Source organism: Alligator sinensis, unplaced genomic scaffold (assembly GCF_000455745.1).
Source record: "Alligator sinensis unplaced genomic scaffold, ASM45574v1 scaffold281_3, whole genome shotgun sequence".
Classification (NCBI taxonomy): Eukaryota; Metazoa; Chordata; order Crocodylia; family Alligatoridae; genus Alligator; species Alligator sinensis.
In genome coordinates this window covers 30,384-48,171 of record NW_005843118.1, presented here as the reverse complement: position 1 = coordinate 48,171, position 17,788 = coordinate 30,384, and the positions used below count along the sequence as shown (strand labels likewise).

Below are 17,788 nucleotides of genomic sequence, written 5' to 3'. Positions count from 1 at the left end.
CAAGGTAGAATTGCACTTTACAGACTAACCAAAGTAGATATATAGCACAAGCTCTTGTGAGTTGAAGATCACTTCATCAGATATGTAAGAAGAGAGAAATTTGAGTAAAAAGGCAAAGGTGGCAGGCTGGGGGAAGAGAGAGGGGAGGAGGGCCTAATTTCTCTCTCTATATACTCTGCTTTCTGCACATCCTTTCACAGCACCTGATGAAGTGAGCTCACAAAAGATTATGCTATATACATATACACCATATTTACTTGAATAGAAGACAAGGTTTTTTCCCCGTAATCATAACAGAGAAAAAAGCCCCTCACCTTACATTCACATACAAAGATACCACATTAAATGCACTGTCTATCTTTCAACTGCTGCTAAAAGCAGCATGTGCTCAGGAATGGAAACCGACTAGGAAGTTGATTAAATACAGCCAACACTGAGCATGATTATAAAGTACAGGGCTGATTTTTTTCTTTAATTTCATGTCTTGGTTAATATAGTTAACTGTGTTAGTCTGAAGTCAAGTAGAAGGCAAGGTAAATTTACATCTTATAGACTAATCAAAGTAGATATTTTGTGTGTGCACACACATGCGCACACACACACATATATATAAAATATCTACTTTGGTTGGTCTATAAGGTGTAAATCTACTCTGCCTTCTATTTGACTTTAGACTAACATGGTTTAACTATGTGTCTCTGAACAAAAGGAACCAGTAATATGGCAGTTTAAAATGTCACATGTCTGTTCCCCTTTTCCTTTCTAAGCCATCTGTTTTATATCACAGCAAGAAATGACTTCAGTAGAAGCAGATATAGCCCAAAGAGATCATGTACGAGCTGTGAAGGTGCCCATCCGCACAGCCTAATAACTAAACGATGGTCTGCACTGTATTTCAGGGATTGTTTTGGTGATAAGTGGGAGACCATCCTGCGATCAAGGGAGGCAGAAGAGGGTCTTCTATGTGAAGTAACAGCTCCCCTCCTGCGGTTATTTCATATTTATGATGACAGCTGCCTTTTGGCGCTCTCTGCTGTGACATAAAATACTGCCTGCAGTGCCTGACACACACAGGTTCAATAAACTAATGAGGTTGCTTGGGTTTCCTGCCTGTCTTTGCAGTCTCAAAGTGCTACTGTTGTAAGATCGTTGCTGTATAAATGTAACAATGATCCATTTCTTCAATTCCCAGTGGGTACATACCCCAAGAAAGACACAATTTTGTACTTGGAGAGTTCTTCATACAGCACTCTTACTCCACGATCTGTGATCTGATTAACACTCAGCCTAAAAAAAGGTAAAAGAAAACAGACGCTTGGTCAGTACAAATGACATGGTGTTCACCACCCACACATTTTATGCCCTGCTTTCTGTACATTAATCATTTAGAGAACGGACAGTTTACTCTGACATTTACCAGAGAGACTCATGCCATGCATTAAAGATATTGATAAGTATGTGACCTCAGATTTTTACCTTTCACCTAAAAACTCCCAATCTCTTATCCAATGCTCTGGACACTGTGCCCAGAAAAAAGTAATGCTATAGATTGACACATCCCATCCTCCCACTCGATTGTGATTAAAAAGGCAGGTATTCTATATGACGACTCAGCTGGTCCTTAATCTTTTCTCATTCCTTATCCCTGCCTGTACTCCAACGAAGGCCTGGAGAAAGAAGTGAACAGAGGGTGCGTCTACACATGCATTTAAGTGCAACTAAATTTAATGAGCATTAAGCAATTTTGGCAGGTGTCTACTCAAGCACACTAAAGTAGGTGCCAAGTCCCTACAGCCCTGACATGTGCCCCTAGTGGCTGGCACATCTGCACATGTGTTAACGTGCTTTAACTAATCATACCTAAATTTGATACCTGCATTTGCATGATCAAATTTAGGCATGATTAGCCTAATTTTGCCATTTTTAATGTACATTAAGGGTGTGTATGTGTAGACAAGCACCTGTGATGCATATTAAATTAGGCTAATATACATTAATGCATCTTGTGTAGACGTGCCCATAGTACTATATCCTTCAGACTGTGACATGCAGGCTCTAGGTTGACCAAGGCTGTAAAGAGACAAGATTGAATAATAGGACTGGAGTCACGCAGGAAAATTCAAACATTTCAAATTGTGTGTTTATCTTAAACTGGGACAAACAAATCAAAATTGATTAAGCAAAATATACAGTTCTATAAGGTCAAAATGTTTTGTTTTGTTTTTTATACTAGAAAATATTTTGATTCTGTTGAAATGGAAGATTTTGATCTTATATAAATTGATATGTTCCAGGGAAACTTTGAATGTTACCAATCTTTTTTTTTTTTTCTGACAGGAAAACTGTTCAGCTGAAAGATTTGCAAGCAGTCCTAATTGCAAACAAGCTCTATAGTCAAGGATCTGTTCATGGAGAAATACCTCTCACCTACCTGTTCATTCTGAGTTGGTGTCTTAACTGCTCTGAAATATGTTGGTAGGGGAAAAAAGAAATTTGGCTTCACTTTTATATATCAGAGCCTTCTGCTTTGGAAGTGACTGGTCAGGCAATTAACTTTTCTCATGACACAATACATTTTCTATCCCACAGGAGCTAGGCACTGGAAATGAAACACCTCAAGCCAAGATACACTATGCTAACAAAAGCACTATGACAGGGCAGTCTAATGCTGAGTGGGGTTGTTTCTATACTTTTCAACACCCGCATGTAGTAAGATTGGGTAAGCACATATGACTGATGGAGTCAGAAAGATTGTCCTGACCTATATGTTTCTCCCTTTTGTTTTATGCTATGGGAGTGATTTTCAACCTGTGGTCTATGGACCCCTGTGGTTCTGCAGACTATATCTAAGGGGTCTGCAAAAGATGACTATCAAAGTATGTGAATACCCATACTTACAATGATCAATCAAAAGTAAGGGAATACCCACACTTACAATTCAAAGGCGTCCACACCTCCATTCAAAATTTCCAAAGGGGTGCACACCTCCAATCAACATTTTTAGGGGTCCGCAAATGAAAAAAGATTGAAAATTACTGTGCTATGGCATTTTTCCTCAAATTCCTTCTTTTGGGAACTGAGCTACATTGTTTTACAAATTAATCAGAGGAGGCAGAGTCTAACATCCCTGGCTTATTCAGGGGCAGGTGAGGTTTACAGAGAAAAGCAGAGGCTATGGCCAATTAGGAGTAACAGATCCAGTGAAAAACCAATTCTCCTGAGTTTCAGGGAATTAAAAAAAAAATGCTAGAAGATACTGGCCTTCTGCCACAGACTATCAAGGCAGTCAAAAACTCTGAGGGGCTGGAATGCTACAGGACTACAGGCTGAGGAATCTGAATTGTGACCTTAGGACTTAATTTTGTTTGAAATGTTTAGGTGCCTCTGCTTTTCTCCTTCAGAGGAGTGCAAATAAAGTTTTTATTGGACCTTTGAGAGAGACTGAGCTGTGACTGATTTTTTGAAAGACAGACTTGAGAGGAACCCAACCAAAACCACTGGCCTAAGCACTTTAAGTTTTTCTGGTGGTTTTGATTTTTCGGGGGGTTTTTTTGCAATTTGGATTTTCAAATCAAACCTCCTCCCTATGGTTGACTATTCACTGTCTCAGCAAAGACCCCCACACATAGGAAATGGGCAAACTATGGGCTGATCAAAATTTGGCTTTATGGAGCCATCTCCAGTTAGGCTTCTGCTTTTGAAAGAGGCTTCTGAAACCAGATCTTAAAATCTGAAAGCATTTTATTTCTAGGAGCACTGACACTAGCACTATCACACTTCAAAGAATTTCTGTAAGGTTAATACTTGTGCTGTGTAACAGACCTCAGAGAAGCAGCTGCTTGGCACAGAATCCTACCTGATCACCCCAAGCTTGCTAAAGCAAGGGAGCAGTTGTCTAACTCCATAGTCATTGATGTTGTTGTTGTCTAGATCGAGAGCTAGATGCTTGTGGAAATGATGCACAATGAAGGAAATGGCACTGCAGTCAGCTGAATAGGCATTGCAGTAAGTGAGTTTGATGTAATTGGCCCGCATGTCTTTAGCAGCCAGCTTCCCCACTTTTTCACTTTGAGTCTCATAAATGCACCGCAGCATCCAAACAAAATTGGGTGTAACCTGAACTTGCTTATAGTTTGCAAGCCTTGATCGCGTCAGGCCCTTCATATGAGATTTCATGCTTCCTGAGAGATATGTTAAAAGAGCATTTCTTTTCCTCTTAATGGCCATAGGTGAGACTAAATGTCTCAAGAGCTTCTGTCTAGTTTTGGAAAGCAGACCACAGAGGAAAAGGTTGGTGAAGTGAAAGTGTTCATTGTTTCGGAAAGGATCTTCTCCTATTGGCTGATTATTGAACCATGGAATAGGGAGGCAGGTAAATTGGGTAGTCTCGAGGGTGGAGCACTCATTAAAAAACTTCAGTAACTCTTTTGTACCCACTTTCTCTTCAGTGATTAGGAAAAAAGCTGTGAAAAAAGACTGGAGGGTCAAGTGCAGGAACTCATAAGAGGACTGGTCTCCACAGCCTCCATAGTTGTGAACTGTCCTGAGGAATCCCAACTGCAAATCCTCTTCCAATACATTCACAGCCATGACCTCCTCATGCTCAAAAACAAAGAGAGATTTCTCCATTCCCCGATGGGCTATTCTACCCAAAGACAGCAGGGTTTCTTTTTTTGACTTGAATGTCTCCACTTGGCTCCTGGTGTTCTTCTTCAGCAAATCTGTTTTCAGAGTTCGGTTCAAGTGGACTTCAGTCATGAGCAAAAACACATCCGTCAATGTAACAGAGTAATCTGGAAGCTCATGGATGTCAAACATGGAATGCAAATGTTCATAGCATTTAAAGATAATCCAACAAAACAAAGGTACTGAACACAAACTACAGAGACTGGGGTTAGCTTCTAGATGATTCAGTACCAATGTTTGGCGCCCCTCATCTTTGAAAAACATCTTAGTGTATGCCTTCAGGTTGTTGCTGGAGAAGCCTCGGAGCAATACTTTCTTCCTAATAATGTTTTGATGGACCTCAGTCCCAGTCCTTGCTGTGAGAACTTTCCTTGATCCTTTCAAAAGCTTTCCTCTAAGAAGACTCACTAACAGGGCGAGTGGGTGGATAGGTTCGCTGGGTGAGCAGATCTCAGGAACACTGTTTACGTCAAAGTCAGAATAGATCTCATCAAACCCATCAAATGTGAAGAGGACTGTGTGAGGGAACTGAAGGATGTGGTTGAATACCTCCTCTTGGTCCTGGTCTGGGTAACAGTTGTATTTGAACAGAAGATCTTTCAGACTGATGGTTTCATTCTCCTTAAAGCAGCTAAACATCCTGCACCGGAACCGGAAAAAATATTTGGCACCTACGTCCAACTCTCCTCGGGCCCAAAGATTTTGCATTTTTTGCAGCAAAATGGATTTTCCGATTCCTGCATCACCAAAGACACAGATGGTCTCTCCATCTTCATTAATCAGCCCAGTTCTATCATCAAGCAGGGCTTCTAAGCAGTTCACATTGCCAAGACTCTCATTGGCATAACTGACCAGCTCCATGATATTATCAGAGTAGATTTCCTCAAGCAGCATCTCCTCCTTCTGAGCATATGACATGACAAACTTTGTGTCTCTTCCCAATTCATACTTGAGTTTCTGACGGTACCTGCTAACTAAAAAAAGGGAATGAACTATTATTAAAAGCAGTCAAGTCCAATACTTCATTAAATACAAAGCATCCTGCCATGCTTGAGAATTAAGACAGACTTACAGGCCACACAAGCTCAACTGCTTCTAGTTCACAGGTAAGTAGTTAGCACAATAAAAAACTGTTTTGCTGAAGGCTACAGCTAACTCCCTTCTACCTCTTATCAGATATATGCTTAGCATTCTTTTTGCTCAAGGTAGATGCAAAAAAAAAAAAAGAAGTAGTTAGCTGTGTTAGTCTGAAGTCAAGCAGAAGGCAGGGCAGAATTGCATCTTTTAGACTAATTCAGAGATGCACAAGCTTTTGTAAGGCACAGCTAATTTTGTCAGGTCTTCCAGATTCAGCCCAGGGTGAGTTTGACATGCCTGCAGTATTTGGGTAGCTGCAATTTACCTATCTAAATTCCTCTTGAAGTTTTATTGAACTAGTTAATATTCACTCCTTGCCTTGTTGTTATTATGATTTCTATGTGTAGAACACATAACTCAGGCTCTAGAAACTTCACACTATTGGGCAGCATGGCTGTTGGTAGTGTTGCAAAGGACTCTTCACTTCAGGTGGGTAGAGGGGTAGAGTGATTTCTGTATTTATGCCACCTGGGAAATGTTCCAGTTATCACATTTAAAAGAACATACATAAATGTTCTGCTTAATAAATCAGCAGTCTGTCACTCTGCCACAAACAGTCACCACAAAGATACTGCACTATGTAAAAAGCTAGTCAATATTAGACTTAAATGTGAGACTGATGCTCTAGTTTAAAAATGGCCTTGAGATTCTGGGGAGAAAGTGAAATGAGACAGACACCTCTTCAACTAAATCAATGGGACTGTAATTTAATACTGTAGACGATTTGCAGATGGAGCTTACAAAGATGTAACACTTTCATCTACGAGCTGAGTGTTTCTATATTTTTTTTTCTTTGGCTGTGGCTGCATGGACCCTACAGAAATACCTATGTTTCTTCCTATTCCATGTTAAAAATGGTGATCTTACATATAGGTTGCTCTGTGTCCTTATTGCACCATACCTGATTGGAACATCCAGCCTGTAAGGATAATTTAGATGCCATGCTGTTTTAAAAGTACAGGCTGACTGATTACTCAAGCCCCTCTTTACAACCCCAGAATGTTTCCCTTAAAAAGAACTGAGACAAAGTAGTTAAGGATACTCATGCTTAAAAAATTTCCGTTGTTACCACTGGATTAAAAGGAAAGCTTTAATTCACTTGAAAGTGCTGATACTACAGAGCACAGTGTAGCACTGTAGCTGCTCCATCTGGCCCCCAGTAGAACATTCGGACATTGTTTCTCTCTTCACCCTAACGTTAGTATTTTGTTTTAAATGTCTCTTTTAATTCACCTCAAACTGATCACTTCATCACAAACTGATCACCACTTTTGGGATGGTGTAACTGCACTATTGAAATCTCTGTCATATGGCTGACTAGTGCTAATCATCTTGGGGGAGGCTTGTAAACTTCTGAGAAAGGGGGCTATTGTGTCATTCATCCATCTTTGGACCCTCATGGTTCCACCATGTTTTGGGGTCTGGAACAGAGACTGCCTTGATTTAGGCAGTAGAGAGGACTGTCCAAGTCACAGCAACTGGTCTTAGCACTACTCAGGATCTCCCATAGTTCTAAGGACCTTCTTGCTTCATATTCCCTTCACTGAGGAATGATGAGACCTGTATCTGGAAGTATATAGTTATACTAAGTGCTGGCCTCACCAAGATAATTTCCAGCAACTGTGTATGGGTCTTTAGCCCACATTCAGCCACGCGCAGTAACAGGAGAGCTGAAAAAAATCTCACCACGTATTCCCTATACTGAAAACCAGAGGGTTATATCTCTGGTTATACATTTTTTTAAAGCTTGATTTTGACAGAGAAAATAATTGAAGTCAAAGAATGAAAATAATCAACACATAGGTTAATTAAGTTACTGTTCATGCATGAATTGAGTTTACTGGAGAAATGTTTTTTTTCCATAGAACTGACTTGCATGCAAAACCTTACATGACTACCTACCTGGATCTGTATTTACAACCAATTTACTCTGAATATGCTCAGAAGGCTGAAATCTTATTTCATCCAACCAGGGCTGAAGCTCATGATAAGCATCAGTGACTTTCTGCAGGGTATAGACAAAGTATTCTGAAACTTCTTCTCCCTTGCTTTGAACCAGATCCAGAATTTTACGAACCTGAAGAAAGAACAAGTGAAATGTTAGTAATGTGCAGAATTTGCTATCTGTTACATTTACAGAATGCTTTGGGGCCCTTCAGCACTGGAGATAGGACTTGAAAAAGAAAATTTGAGTCCATCTTAAAAATTTCAATTCAAAATCTGGACCTTCAACATCCCAAAGTTCAGTGTGTTTGGATGATGTAGCTAGAACTGAGCAGTTACAGAGAGACTGGACCTGGAGCTCTGATTTCAGTCTCAGTCCTTAATTACAGATGTTAACTACAGAGATGAAAGGGTCTGTACTGTGTGTCACAACCCAATTAAATTGTGCCCATGCCACTGAGCAAGAGATACCATTCAAATCATCCTCATTTTGACGATTAAGGGTTAAAAGACATCCCTGCCAAAAATTCCTTGAAACAAAACGCGGCCAGAGTACTGTAGATAGTTGGTCAGCTGAAATAAAATGCTAGGGGAAACTATATATAATTGGTCCAAAACTAAGCGTAAGCTCCTCACACGTAGCACACACATAACAGGTAGAGAAACCTAACCCACTACCTTGTAACTTGAGGAGACAAAGAGCTGCCAAAAATTAAAGATTCCATATAACGGTTCACCATTGGGTATCCCTATAAAACACCTCTGCCTATAAATAGTTTAACGGTTTCCACCCAAGTCAGAGAGCTCTGGGGATCTCACAGGAAACACCTGTGCTTGTCACCAGAGAATTGGGAAATTGATCAATTCCTAATCAATCACCCCGTCAGCGTAAAATATTGACGTAGAAAGTCTTGCAAGCTCGACCGTTCGTTCCGGCGCCACGTCCGTCATTATCCCGTTGTAACCTGACTGCGTGCGTGTACTCAACTCTGTAACCGAAGTTATATGCGTATACTCGACTCTGTAACCAAAGTTATATGCGTATACTCAACTCTATAACCGAAGCTGTAATGGAACAAAGGCTCGCCTGCGTCGTCCATCACTATCTAGGCGATGTAAGTAAACAAACTCCTGTAACCTACACGTGTCTGTGCCTGGTTAATTCCACTCCATCCATCAATTACCCGCCTGCCGAGCTCTAAATCTGAACACTCCGGTGTGTGAGTCAGACAAGCTGCCGGCGGCTGCTCTGATTCACGACACTGTGGAGCAGCAAAGCATCTTCCAGGTCTGCTTGGGCACACAGACTAGGGAAGGAAATTTTAAATCCTCCCCAGATTAAAGTGAAATTAGAAAACAGATTTCTGGCCTCCAGACTTGGCCCTTCAAAGTGTGAGGGTCAGCTGTGGTGTACATCAGACCCTAGCCTGACCTGCAGTATGGGAGGTGGAAGGCTTCTCCCAGACTGAATATAGAGCCAAACATGAGCATTCTTCCCTCCAAGCAGACTAGCTCAGCGCTTCAAGGCTACCAGAAAAAACAGGTGATGCTGGATTCCCAACTCACCCAGAAGTCAGAGATTTAATGCTCACACCTGTTAGCAAAAAGGACCGACTCCAACTGACAGCTGGAAGGGGCCGACAGCTGGAAACGAATGATGGAGAACTTGTTTCTGAGGGTACTTGTTGGATAATCTTTATATTAGCATAAGGCTGACCTACCATTCTTAAGATAACCACATGCCAAGCCTTCTAGTCTCATCTTCAAGCAACTGTAGATTTGCAGTGTGGGTAGGTATAAGGGCAAGATACAGTCTGACTTTTGTGCAACCAGTGTATGAGGACCTTAGTTCAATTGCCCCTAGAAAGTACAGCAGTCCCTCCAAATACTTCTTGGATTGGATTCTGTTCCTGCTCAAGAAACTGAACTAGCCAAAGGCGTAATTTCTTCAGTAGCCAAATTCCTCAAGCTTTCAAATTCCTCAAGCTTCTGGAGGTAGCTGCTTTTGTCTGCCATGATCTTAGTGAAGGAGAAAGTACATTGTAGACACCAAGATGATGATAGCTTTTTTGTTTTTCTTTGGACAGGTGATTTAAAGCAAAGACTGCTCTGTAACCTAACTTATAGCTTTTTAGAGAGGTTCACAAAATCTCCTTTTTAGTTAATACTGTAAAGTGCATGCTGCCTCTGCTGACAGCCTGTTCTGTTACAATGGCAAGATGATCATAAAGATTGTCATTTTTCAGCTCTCAGCTTTTTTTACTACACAGATAAGCAGTATTATTATAAATTCCATTATTCAAGAAGACTGATTATGCTAGGGGAAGTCTGTAAATTGATGAAGGCCAGGGCTCTGAGCATTTTATGGTTTATGTGCCTCCGGCTGTGAGGCAGTTTTGAAATTTCTAAGCTGCGTAACTGGTTTATCAGGGAAATCAGAGCCAGGTGTTGTTTTAAAACAATGTCTCCATTATAAAAGGAAAAACTGCCTGAACTGATCTTTTTCCTCTACTGGAAGACTTAGAATTCCAAGAAGTTTTTTATTGTTGTTCTCTACTGGGGACAAATCTAAAGCCCAAATGTATCAGAATATCAAAGTTTTTCCTAAGTTCACATAGGAGGATATGGAAGGAACCCCTCTCTTTACAAAGAAAGTATTGCACAGGTGGAAAACAATTACAATTTTAAAATAAATGCCTCCCCTTTAAAACAAGGATCAACTTTTCATATGTCCCATGTTATGGTGAAATAAGATTGTTTCTTAGTTTAGTATTTTGCATGGTAATTAAACAGCAAAACTTTAAAGGTGTGCATTTAAAATGCCTTAACATCATAGATTTTTTTAAAATAAATTTCATAGATTTTTTAAAATTAAAATTGCTAAAAAAATAAATCTCCAGGGATAAAGTAGCAGTTGCCTGAGGGTACAATTCAAAGGCTACCATGAATTTTAATGGGAACTGGATCACACCTTAAGGAACATTGTGTCCTGCCTGGGTGATCAACATTCTCCACTGATCTGTGGAGCAAAGTTCACAACCGTGAAAGTTTACATAGACCACCTCAGCAATGACCCTACTCATTGGAAGGAAAATGTGAGTGGAGGAAAGACTGAGTCAGTTGCCTCACCTATAGAACAGCCTGCCAAGAGGAAGGCCAATTAGTTCCAGCGCTGGCAGGGATACTTGCGACAGATATTTCTCTCCAGGGGAGGCTGGACTGGGTACATCAAATATAATATAAATCTAAAAGGGAAAGTTGCCAGATATGCTTAAGCCTATGGGAGTTTACAAGGCTAATACAAAGCTTGAGCTAAATAGTAGTAGGCAACTTTCAATCTTTCTGGATCATGGTATATGCACGAGAGGTCACCAGGACCTTCAATGCATGCACCTAGGCTAGAGGATGGAGGAGTGGAGGCTGCCAGACTTTCAATCCCTTCTTTTAGACCATTGAGACAACATCCAAAGGCCAAACCAGGTCTAGACCTTCAGTGCCTTCACAGCTGTAGTTACATGAAGGTCTGGGAATTGAATCTGGGTTTCCCACAGGGTAGACAAGGATTCTACCACTGACCCACAACAGTAAGTATGAGGTAAATAATGAAATAAGAAAATACCTTATCTGTTTGAGTTTGAAACTGTGCAGCAATCTCAGCGTCTTCATTTGAGAAGTATTCATTCTTAATCAAGTTGTCAATCAAACACTGGGTGTTTCGGATACTGGTGACCAAATGTTCTCGATGTATTTTCAGCAAGTTAATGAATGATGGAGGACTTGTTTCTGAGGGTACTTGTTGGATAATCTTTGTATTAGCATATGGCTGACCTGCCATTCTTAAGATAACCACATGCCAAGCCTTCTAGTCTCATCTTCAAGCAACTGTAGATTTGCAGTGTGACATCAGGATTGGAGTTGAATTTAGGTCAAACACCAACTGTCCTTCATGCTATTGGACCTATGACAGTAAGTGTGCAACAACAAATAAAAAATTAAATAGTATGAGACTTGTCCCTCCAATACCAAATGGATTTCCAGTCTGTTAACAAAATGCTTGCTAATTTCACCATGCAAAATAATACTGACATCCTACCCAAGCAAGCTTCAGGGGAATGGTTATTTATTGTTTAAAGCTAAGAAAAGGATGCAGAGTGGTCTGTGTTACAGAAGCTGTCCTCTAGTCTGCTGTGCATTCAGCTTATGCCCACTTTATTAGACATTCTTGGTGCATGATTCTGGATGTCATAAAATGAAATAAAATAATACAGCATAGTAGGTAGCTACTTCTCACAAATCAGTTCAGTTTATTACAGTACATTAAGAATCTCTCTAAAATGCTGCCAATAGATATGATTAATTATGCTTGGAGGGCATCATAATTCAAGTTCATTAATATCACTTAGCATCAGATCCATCTTAGTCTGTACAAAAAGAAGAATTTGCATGCAAGCAGGCATGTACTATAGCTGTCAATTTGAACTGTTTGCAAGTATTAGTTTCTCCCTGGCCCGGTTGCACCCACCGAGGGTATGTCTACACCCTCATTAATGTGCCATAATTAAGGTGCATTAAGTTTAGTACCTGTAATAACAGGTACTAACAACGCAACGTAATCGGCGCTACTGCACAGGAGCACCAGCACACACTTTTTTGTGATGCTAATGTGCAGTAAAGTAATTCTACTCTGCATTAGCACGCTTTTTGCCTGCTGTGCTAATGTGCAGTAGAATTAGTTTACTGCGCATTTAGCATCTCATGTAGACATGCCCCTGGAAACACAATGTGATCACTAACACAACTCAGTGAACTCCATGCCAAAGATAAAATCCTGTTACAGAATAAAAATCTTCCTTGCTGTTATAACAGATGCTGCCTCTGGAAATTAAGAGCTGTACATGGCAGCATCCATGAGATCAGCCTGTACACATGCATGAATACATGCTACATGTCCTAGTCTCACACTGATGGAGCTGACAGCCTTCCTCACCTGGCTAAATTATTGGTATTTTCCTTGATCACAGTGGAAAATGATGAGCCTCAATAGGAACAAATTGCCCTGGGATAACATGATTGGTTTTTCTGGATGCCTAATGACAGCTAATGTAGCCATGCAAGAACTGACACAAATCTAAATTGCAGTTAAGGAGAATTATGAAGTACATTTAAGTACCTTTTAGATATAAGTGCTGTACCTACATTTAACTTAATCTCTCAGAGGCAAACATCTTATGAGATCATGATCAGGTGAATTTCTAGGATCAACTTAGAAATTGTTACTCAGACCTGCATTGTGTTCCATAACTATGCTTCACAGGATGAAAAGCCCAATGTGAAACCTAGATGCAGCTGTTCAGTGACATTTCTATAACTGCAGTAATCTCTGTAAAAAAAAAAAAAAAAAAAAAGCCAGTGTTGCTTCTTCAAATCATTTGTAATTCCCTGAGCCATCTGACATACAGAAAAGCTTTTTTTTTTTATAGGTCCCTGCTCTTGTTCATCTAAAATATAACTAAGCTCTCATGCACACTTGGGCATTCGCCCTAGCAATTAGCTGCCACCAGACTCTGCATTTTGCATTTCCGTGCTAGAAGTGGCCAGTTGCACCAATGCAGCTTGACTGTCTGAAGCTGTGATTTGAAATGCTGCAGCTTAATGCGAGTTTGCCTGTCTATGCTAAGGACTACATTTTCAAATGGTGCACATGGGCATAGCTCCATTGACTTCAAGGGACCAAACTGGTGACTCGCCAGTTTGCACTGCTCTGAATCTGGCCCAAACAGTTTATACTGCTCTATCTGTACCCGGAACTGGCCATCAATAGCTTAAAACAGGGCAAATCTGTAACATGGTTTAGAGCAGGCCAGAACATTGCAAATTCCTTTGACTGACTGCAATGAAACCAAGCAGGTTAACTAACTCTCTCACCATGTAAGTGATCTGCATCTGCAAGACACCATTTATTCATTAAACCATTTATATTATTCACTCAGCAGGGGTGGCTGGTTTCTGACTCACTTGGCTTTCTAGAAGTTGCAGTGCCTTTTCTCTTTGTCAGAAGCTTATTTTATAATTCTCTAAACCACAATGACTAGACAGTTTCTAAACTGCCATCCTGAGGTTTCTGTCTTATTTAAAGAGAAACTGTCACCTCAAAATCTATAGTTCATTCTCTTCTAAGGTTTTACATCTGGGTTCCTCTGCTCATTTTTGTTTTTCTAGAACCTCACTTTCCTATTGTTTCTCCCACTTCTGTGAAAGACTCATGTAAACTCCTTCTAGCTGACTACACAAAGCATTGTCACATGTGCAAAACAGGCCAAGAATTAGGAAGCAATGTGTTTTTCTTTTTACTTGTTTCGATTCTTGTAAACTTAAGTGGCTGCTTGTAACAGGAAGAACATTTTCAGGCATACAGAATTTAAGTCGTATTCTACATTTAAAGAAAAAAAAAATCAGCCTACATTCTACACATGGGCAAATGAAAAGAGAGGAAAAAATACATGAACACAAGATTATTTTCTTTAAAAGAAAACAATTAAAAGGACAGAAGGACCCAGGAGCGGAGAGAAATACTGCATTGGTTCTGCCAGAGTCTAATTCAGTACAGAACCTGGTTCAAGTTGAAAGATGCCCAAGGTCATATATGGGTTTTCTTTCTCACTTTTCTCCATCTCTACTTGTGGCGTGGAAGTGGAGTGGTAGGTGTGGGAAGGACAGAGAAGTATGAGGCACAAGAATGCTGGGCTGAGCTTACATAGAGAGACAATCATATCAGCCTCTATATCTAATTATCTGAATGTTTAATATATTTTGTATGATCTAACAGATATTTCTAGACTAGATCTGGGCATATAATCCGGAAATCATCAAGAGGCTCTGATCTAAAAAAAAAATAGTAATGGTTATATACAGTGAATTTGCCATCTGCAATTTAAAAACATTTACAACTTAATTTCTTCAACCATGCCCAAAGCATTTGTCATTCACTGAGGATAATAAAGTCTGCAAAGAGTTTTAAAATGAATACTTTTTTAGCTAGCTCAGTGCAAAAAAGGCATCTACATACTTCTTAACATACAAAATCCATTTTGTTTTTCAGCAAGGATTCTAAAAGATCCAGGCAAAACTTTTTACTTCGTCTCTTCAAAAAAATCTGAGTAGGACAGCATGAGAAATTTAGGCACGAGGACAGCTTTTTTAGAACCTGAAAATAAGTATTTATGAAAGCACCTCCTCAAACAGCGCCTCATTTATACTTTGCAACGAAGATGATAACAAATAATAGGAAAAGAAAAATGCATGCTAGTTATATGAGGATTCCAGTGTCAGAATCGTTACATACTAATAGGAAATTGAGTTTCTGTCCACTGCCATGCTAGAGCATTAGGACTGACATGCACGTTTCTCCCTGATTTGTAAGAGAGATTTTTCTAGATTAAACGTTGCCATAGTCCAGGGGTGGGCAAAATGTGGCCCGGGGGCCGTATGTGGCCCACCAGGCCATTCTATCCTGCCTGCAGGGCCCCTAAAAAAATTTAGAAAATTGATATTTATCCGCCCCCTGGCTGCCTATCATGTGGCCCTTGATGGCTTGCCAAAATTCAGTAAGTGGCCCTCTGCCCAAAATAATTGCCCGCCCCTGCCACAGTCAGTCCTGAAAAACTACACTTGGATGTTCAGTGTCATAAAAATCCAGTATTTGGCAGAAACAGCTTGGCTTCCTGAGAGTCCATATGTATTTGTGCCTCTCGCTTAAAAAATAAACCACATCATGCCTCTGCGGTAACTCCTCTTATTGCACTCCCTTTCTCCCTACATTTCTATTTTGTCTCATATTTTCTGAAATTCTGTCTCACCTCTAATGGATGCAACACAAACCGTGCGGCTCAGGGGAAAAGTCATTTTGACACTTTCAGGGTTGGGTCTGGTCAGGTGGGTTTCATTTCTACCTGGGAGGAATTTTGCAATCTTTGCATTCCCTTTGCCTGAGGAAGGGCGTGTGAGCCTGAAAGCTTGCAAATAAAGAATTTTTTTTGCATCTACCTAGTTGGTCTAATAAAAGATATCGCCTCTACCCACTGACTGTATTTACTGCATGAACATTTTCCTGGCAGAAACTATACCTTGAGACCTCCTTTCAGTTGATATGCCAGCAGACCTTAGAACTGGTACTGAACAGTCTGCTAGGCCAGGTCAACTTCTGGGCAAGTGGCATCATCTTAGCCTTTGGTGATGAAGTCTGACAGTGACCAGGATAGTACTGTCTTATTAGAAACCTACCTAGGAGAAATTTTACAATCTTTGCATTCTCCTTTGCCTGAGGAAGGGCACATGAGCCCAAAAGCTTGCAAATAAAGATGTTTTTTGCAAAATCTAGTTGGTCTAATAAAAGATATTGCCTCTAACCCACTGACTGCTTTTGCTTTTAGATCAACACAGCTACAACCTTTATCCATGCAATAAATGTTTCCTCTGTGCCTTCAAGTTAGATTTGTTTACTGACCAAAGTGATTATTTAGTACTGCTACGCTGCACTGGAAAGTTCTCTTGCTACATGCAGTACCAAATATTTGCAGTCAGAACCTGTACAGGAACACTTCTTGGAGCTGTTGTGAGAGACTGAAAATGGTCTGATTTTTCAGGTCCTATATTTGGTAGGTAATTTACTGATATTTAAGATGACAAATTACTAAAAGAGAATGTTGTAACCCCCCACCCCCAAGTTATTTTTAGGAACTTACCTTCATTCGACTACTACTTATAAAAGAGCCTCCAACATTTTACTATTACTTGGACATGCCTACACGTAGCACTATGTCACTGTAGCAATGCAGTACAGTAGGGGTGGGCAAAATGTGTCCCGCAGGCTGGATGCAGCCTGCCAAGCCATTCTACCCAGCCTGTGGAACCCCTAAAAAATTTAGAAAATTTAAATTTTTCTGCCCCTGGCTGCCTGTCATGCGGCCTTTGATGGCTTGCCAAAACTCAGTAAGCAGCCCTCCACTCAAAATAATTGCCCGCCCCTGCACTATGGTGATGTAGCGTCGGCAGGCACAAACCAGCCGCTACACTGCTGTAGTGATGCGCTCCCTCAGTATACTTCCAAAGTATTAAATGACGGTGCACTAACAATGACACCATAGTGGCATGTGTAGATGCAACCCTTGTAAAGGGAATTTACAAGAGTAGGAAAAAACAATACATTTGAGAGGCATATGAGTACACACACATACCCCTGCATTAAAGGTTTGAGCATCATGCTTCAAGAAAGATGTGGGGAAATCAGAGAGTTCAGAGGATAGCAACACGAAAATAATTATTACTAGGCTAGAAAGATATGAAGAAAAGTTGGAAGAACCGATCTTATTTTGTGCAAAGGAGAGAAGACTCAGGGGGATTTGACAATAACCTTCAACTACAAAAAAGACTGTTATAAAGAGGAAGGTGATCAAATATTCTGTGTCCACAGGGGACAGGAAAAGAAGTAATGAGCTTAAGCTGCAGCAAGGGAGATTTAGGTTGGATATGAGGAAAACCTTTTTAATTCTAAAATTCAATTAAATTTAATTCATTCTAATTTTAATTTTTAACTCTTTTAATTTTAAGTTTAATTCTAAAACATTACCTAGAGAGATTATGGAGACTCCATCACTGGAACTTTTTAAGTGCACGTTAGACAAACATTTGTCTGGGATAGTTGAGACAAGGATGACCTTGAGTTGGGCAGGAGCATGCATTAGATGGTTTCTTGAGGCCTATTTTTCTCTGTTTCTAAGTTTTACTGAAAACTGATGCTACAAAATTCCTAGAGATGAGAGAAAACTGGTTTTACTTTTATAACAGTGCATTAGCAGAATCTATCCAAAGCCCTGACTCTGATTTAAAAAAAAATATTGTGTCCGTGAGTGAACATTTATTTCATCCAGGTTTACAATCTCAGCATAACAATTATAATCAGTAATGCTTATGTCAACCAATATTTTAAGAGCCATATGCTAATCATACACAGATGTTAATGCAC

General features: G+C 40.1%; 1 protein-coding gene across 9 annotated transcripts in view; it reads right to left on the bottom strand.

Moving 5' to 3' along the window:
- Positions 1 to 17,572, bottom strand: part of NOD1 (nucleotide binding oligomerization domain containing 1) — a 56,753-nt gene extending 39,181 nt beyond the window's left edge. For 7 of the 9 annotated variants that reach the window (XR_003092135.1, XM_025193871.1, XM_025193869.1 and 4 more), the window contains exons 1-6: positions 17,393 to 17,572; positions 13,051 to 13,147; positions 11,387 to 11,725; positions 7,726 to 7,900; positions 3,857 to 5,660; positions 1,204 to 1,287 (exon numbers count right to left, since the gene is read on the bottom strand). Coding sequence is in view for 8 of the 9 variants with exons in the window: in XM_025193871.1 (XP_025049656.1) it covers positions 1,204 to 1,287; positions 3,857 to 5,660; positions 7,726 to 7,900; positions 11,387 to 11,602 (2,279 nt within the window). In the remaining variant the exon portion in view is untranslated. Of the gene's footprint in view, positions 1 to 1,203; positions 1,288 to 3,856; positions 5,661 to 7,725; positions 7,901 to 11,386; positions 11,726 to 13,050; positions 13,223 to 17,392 lie in introns of those variants that run through there. The other 2 variants (XM_006037456.3, XM_025193865.1) reach the window with 2 other exon arrangements.
- Between the last annotated feature and the right edge of the window lie 216 nt (positions 17,573 to 17,788).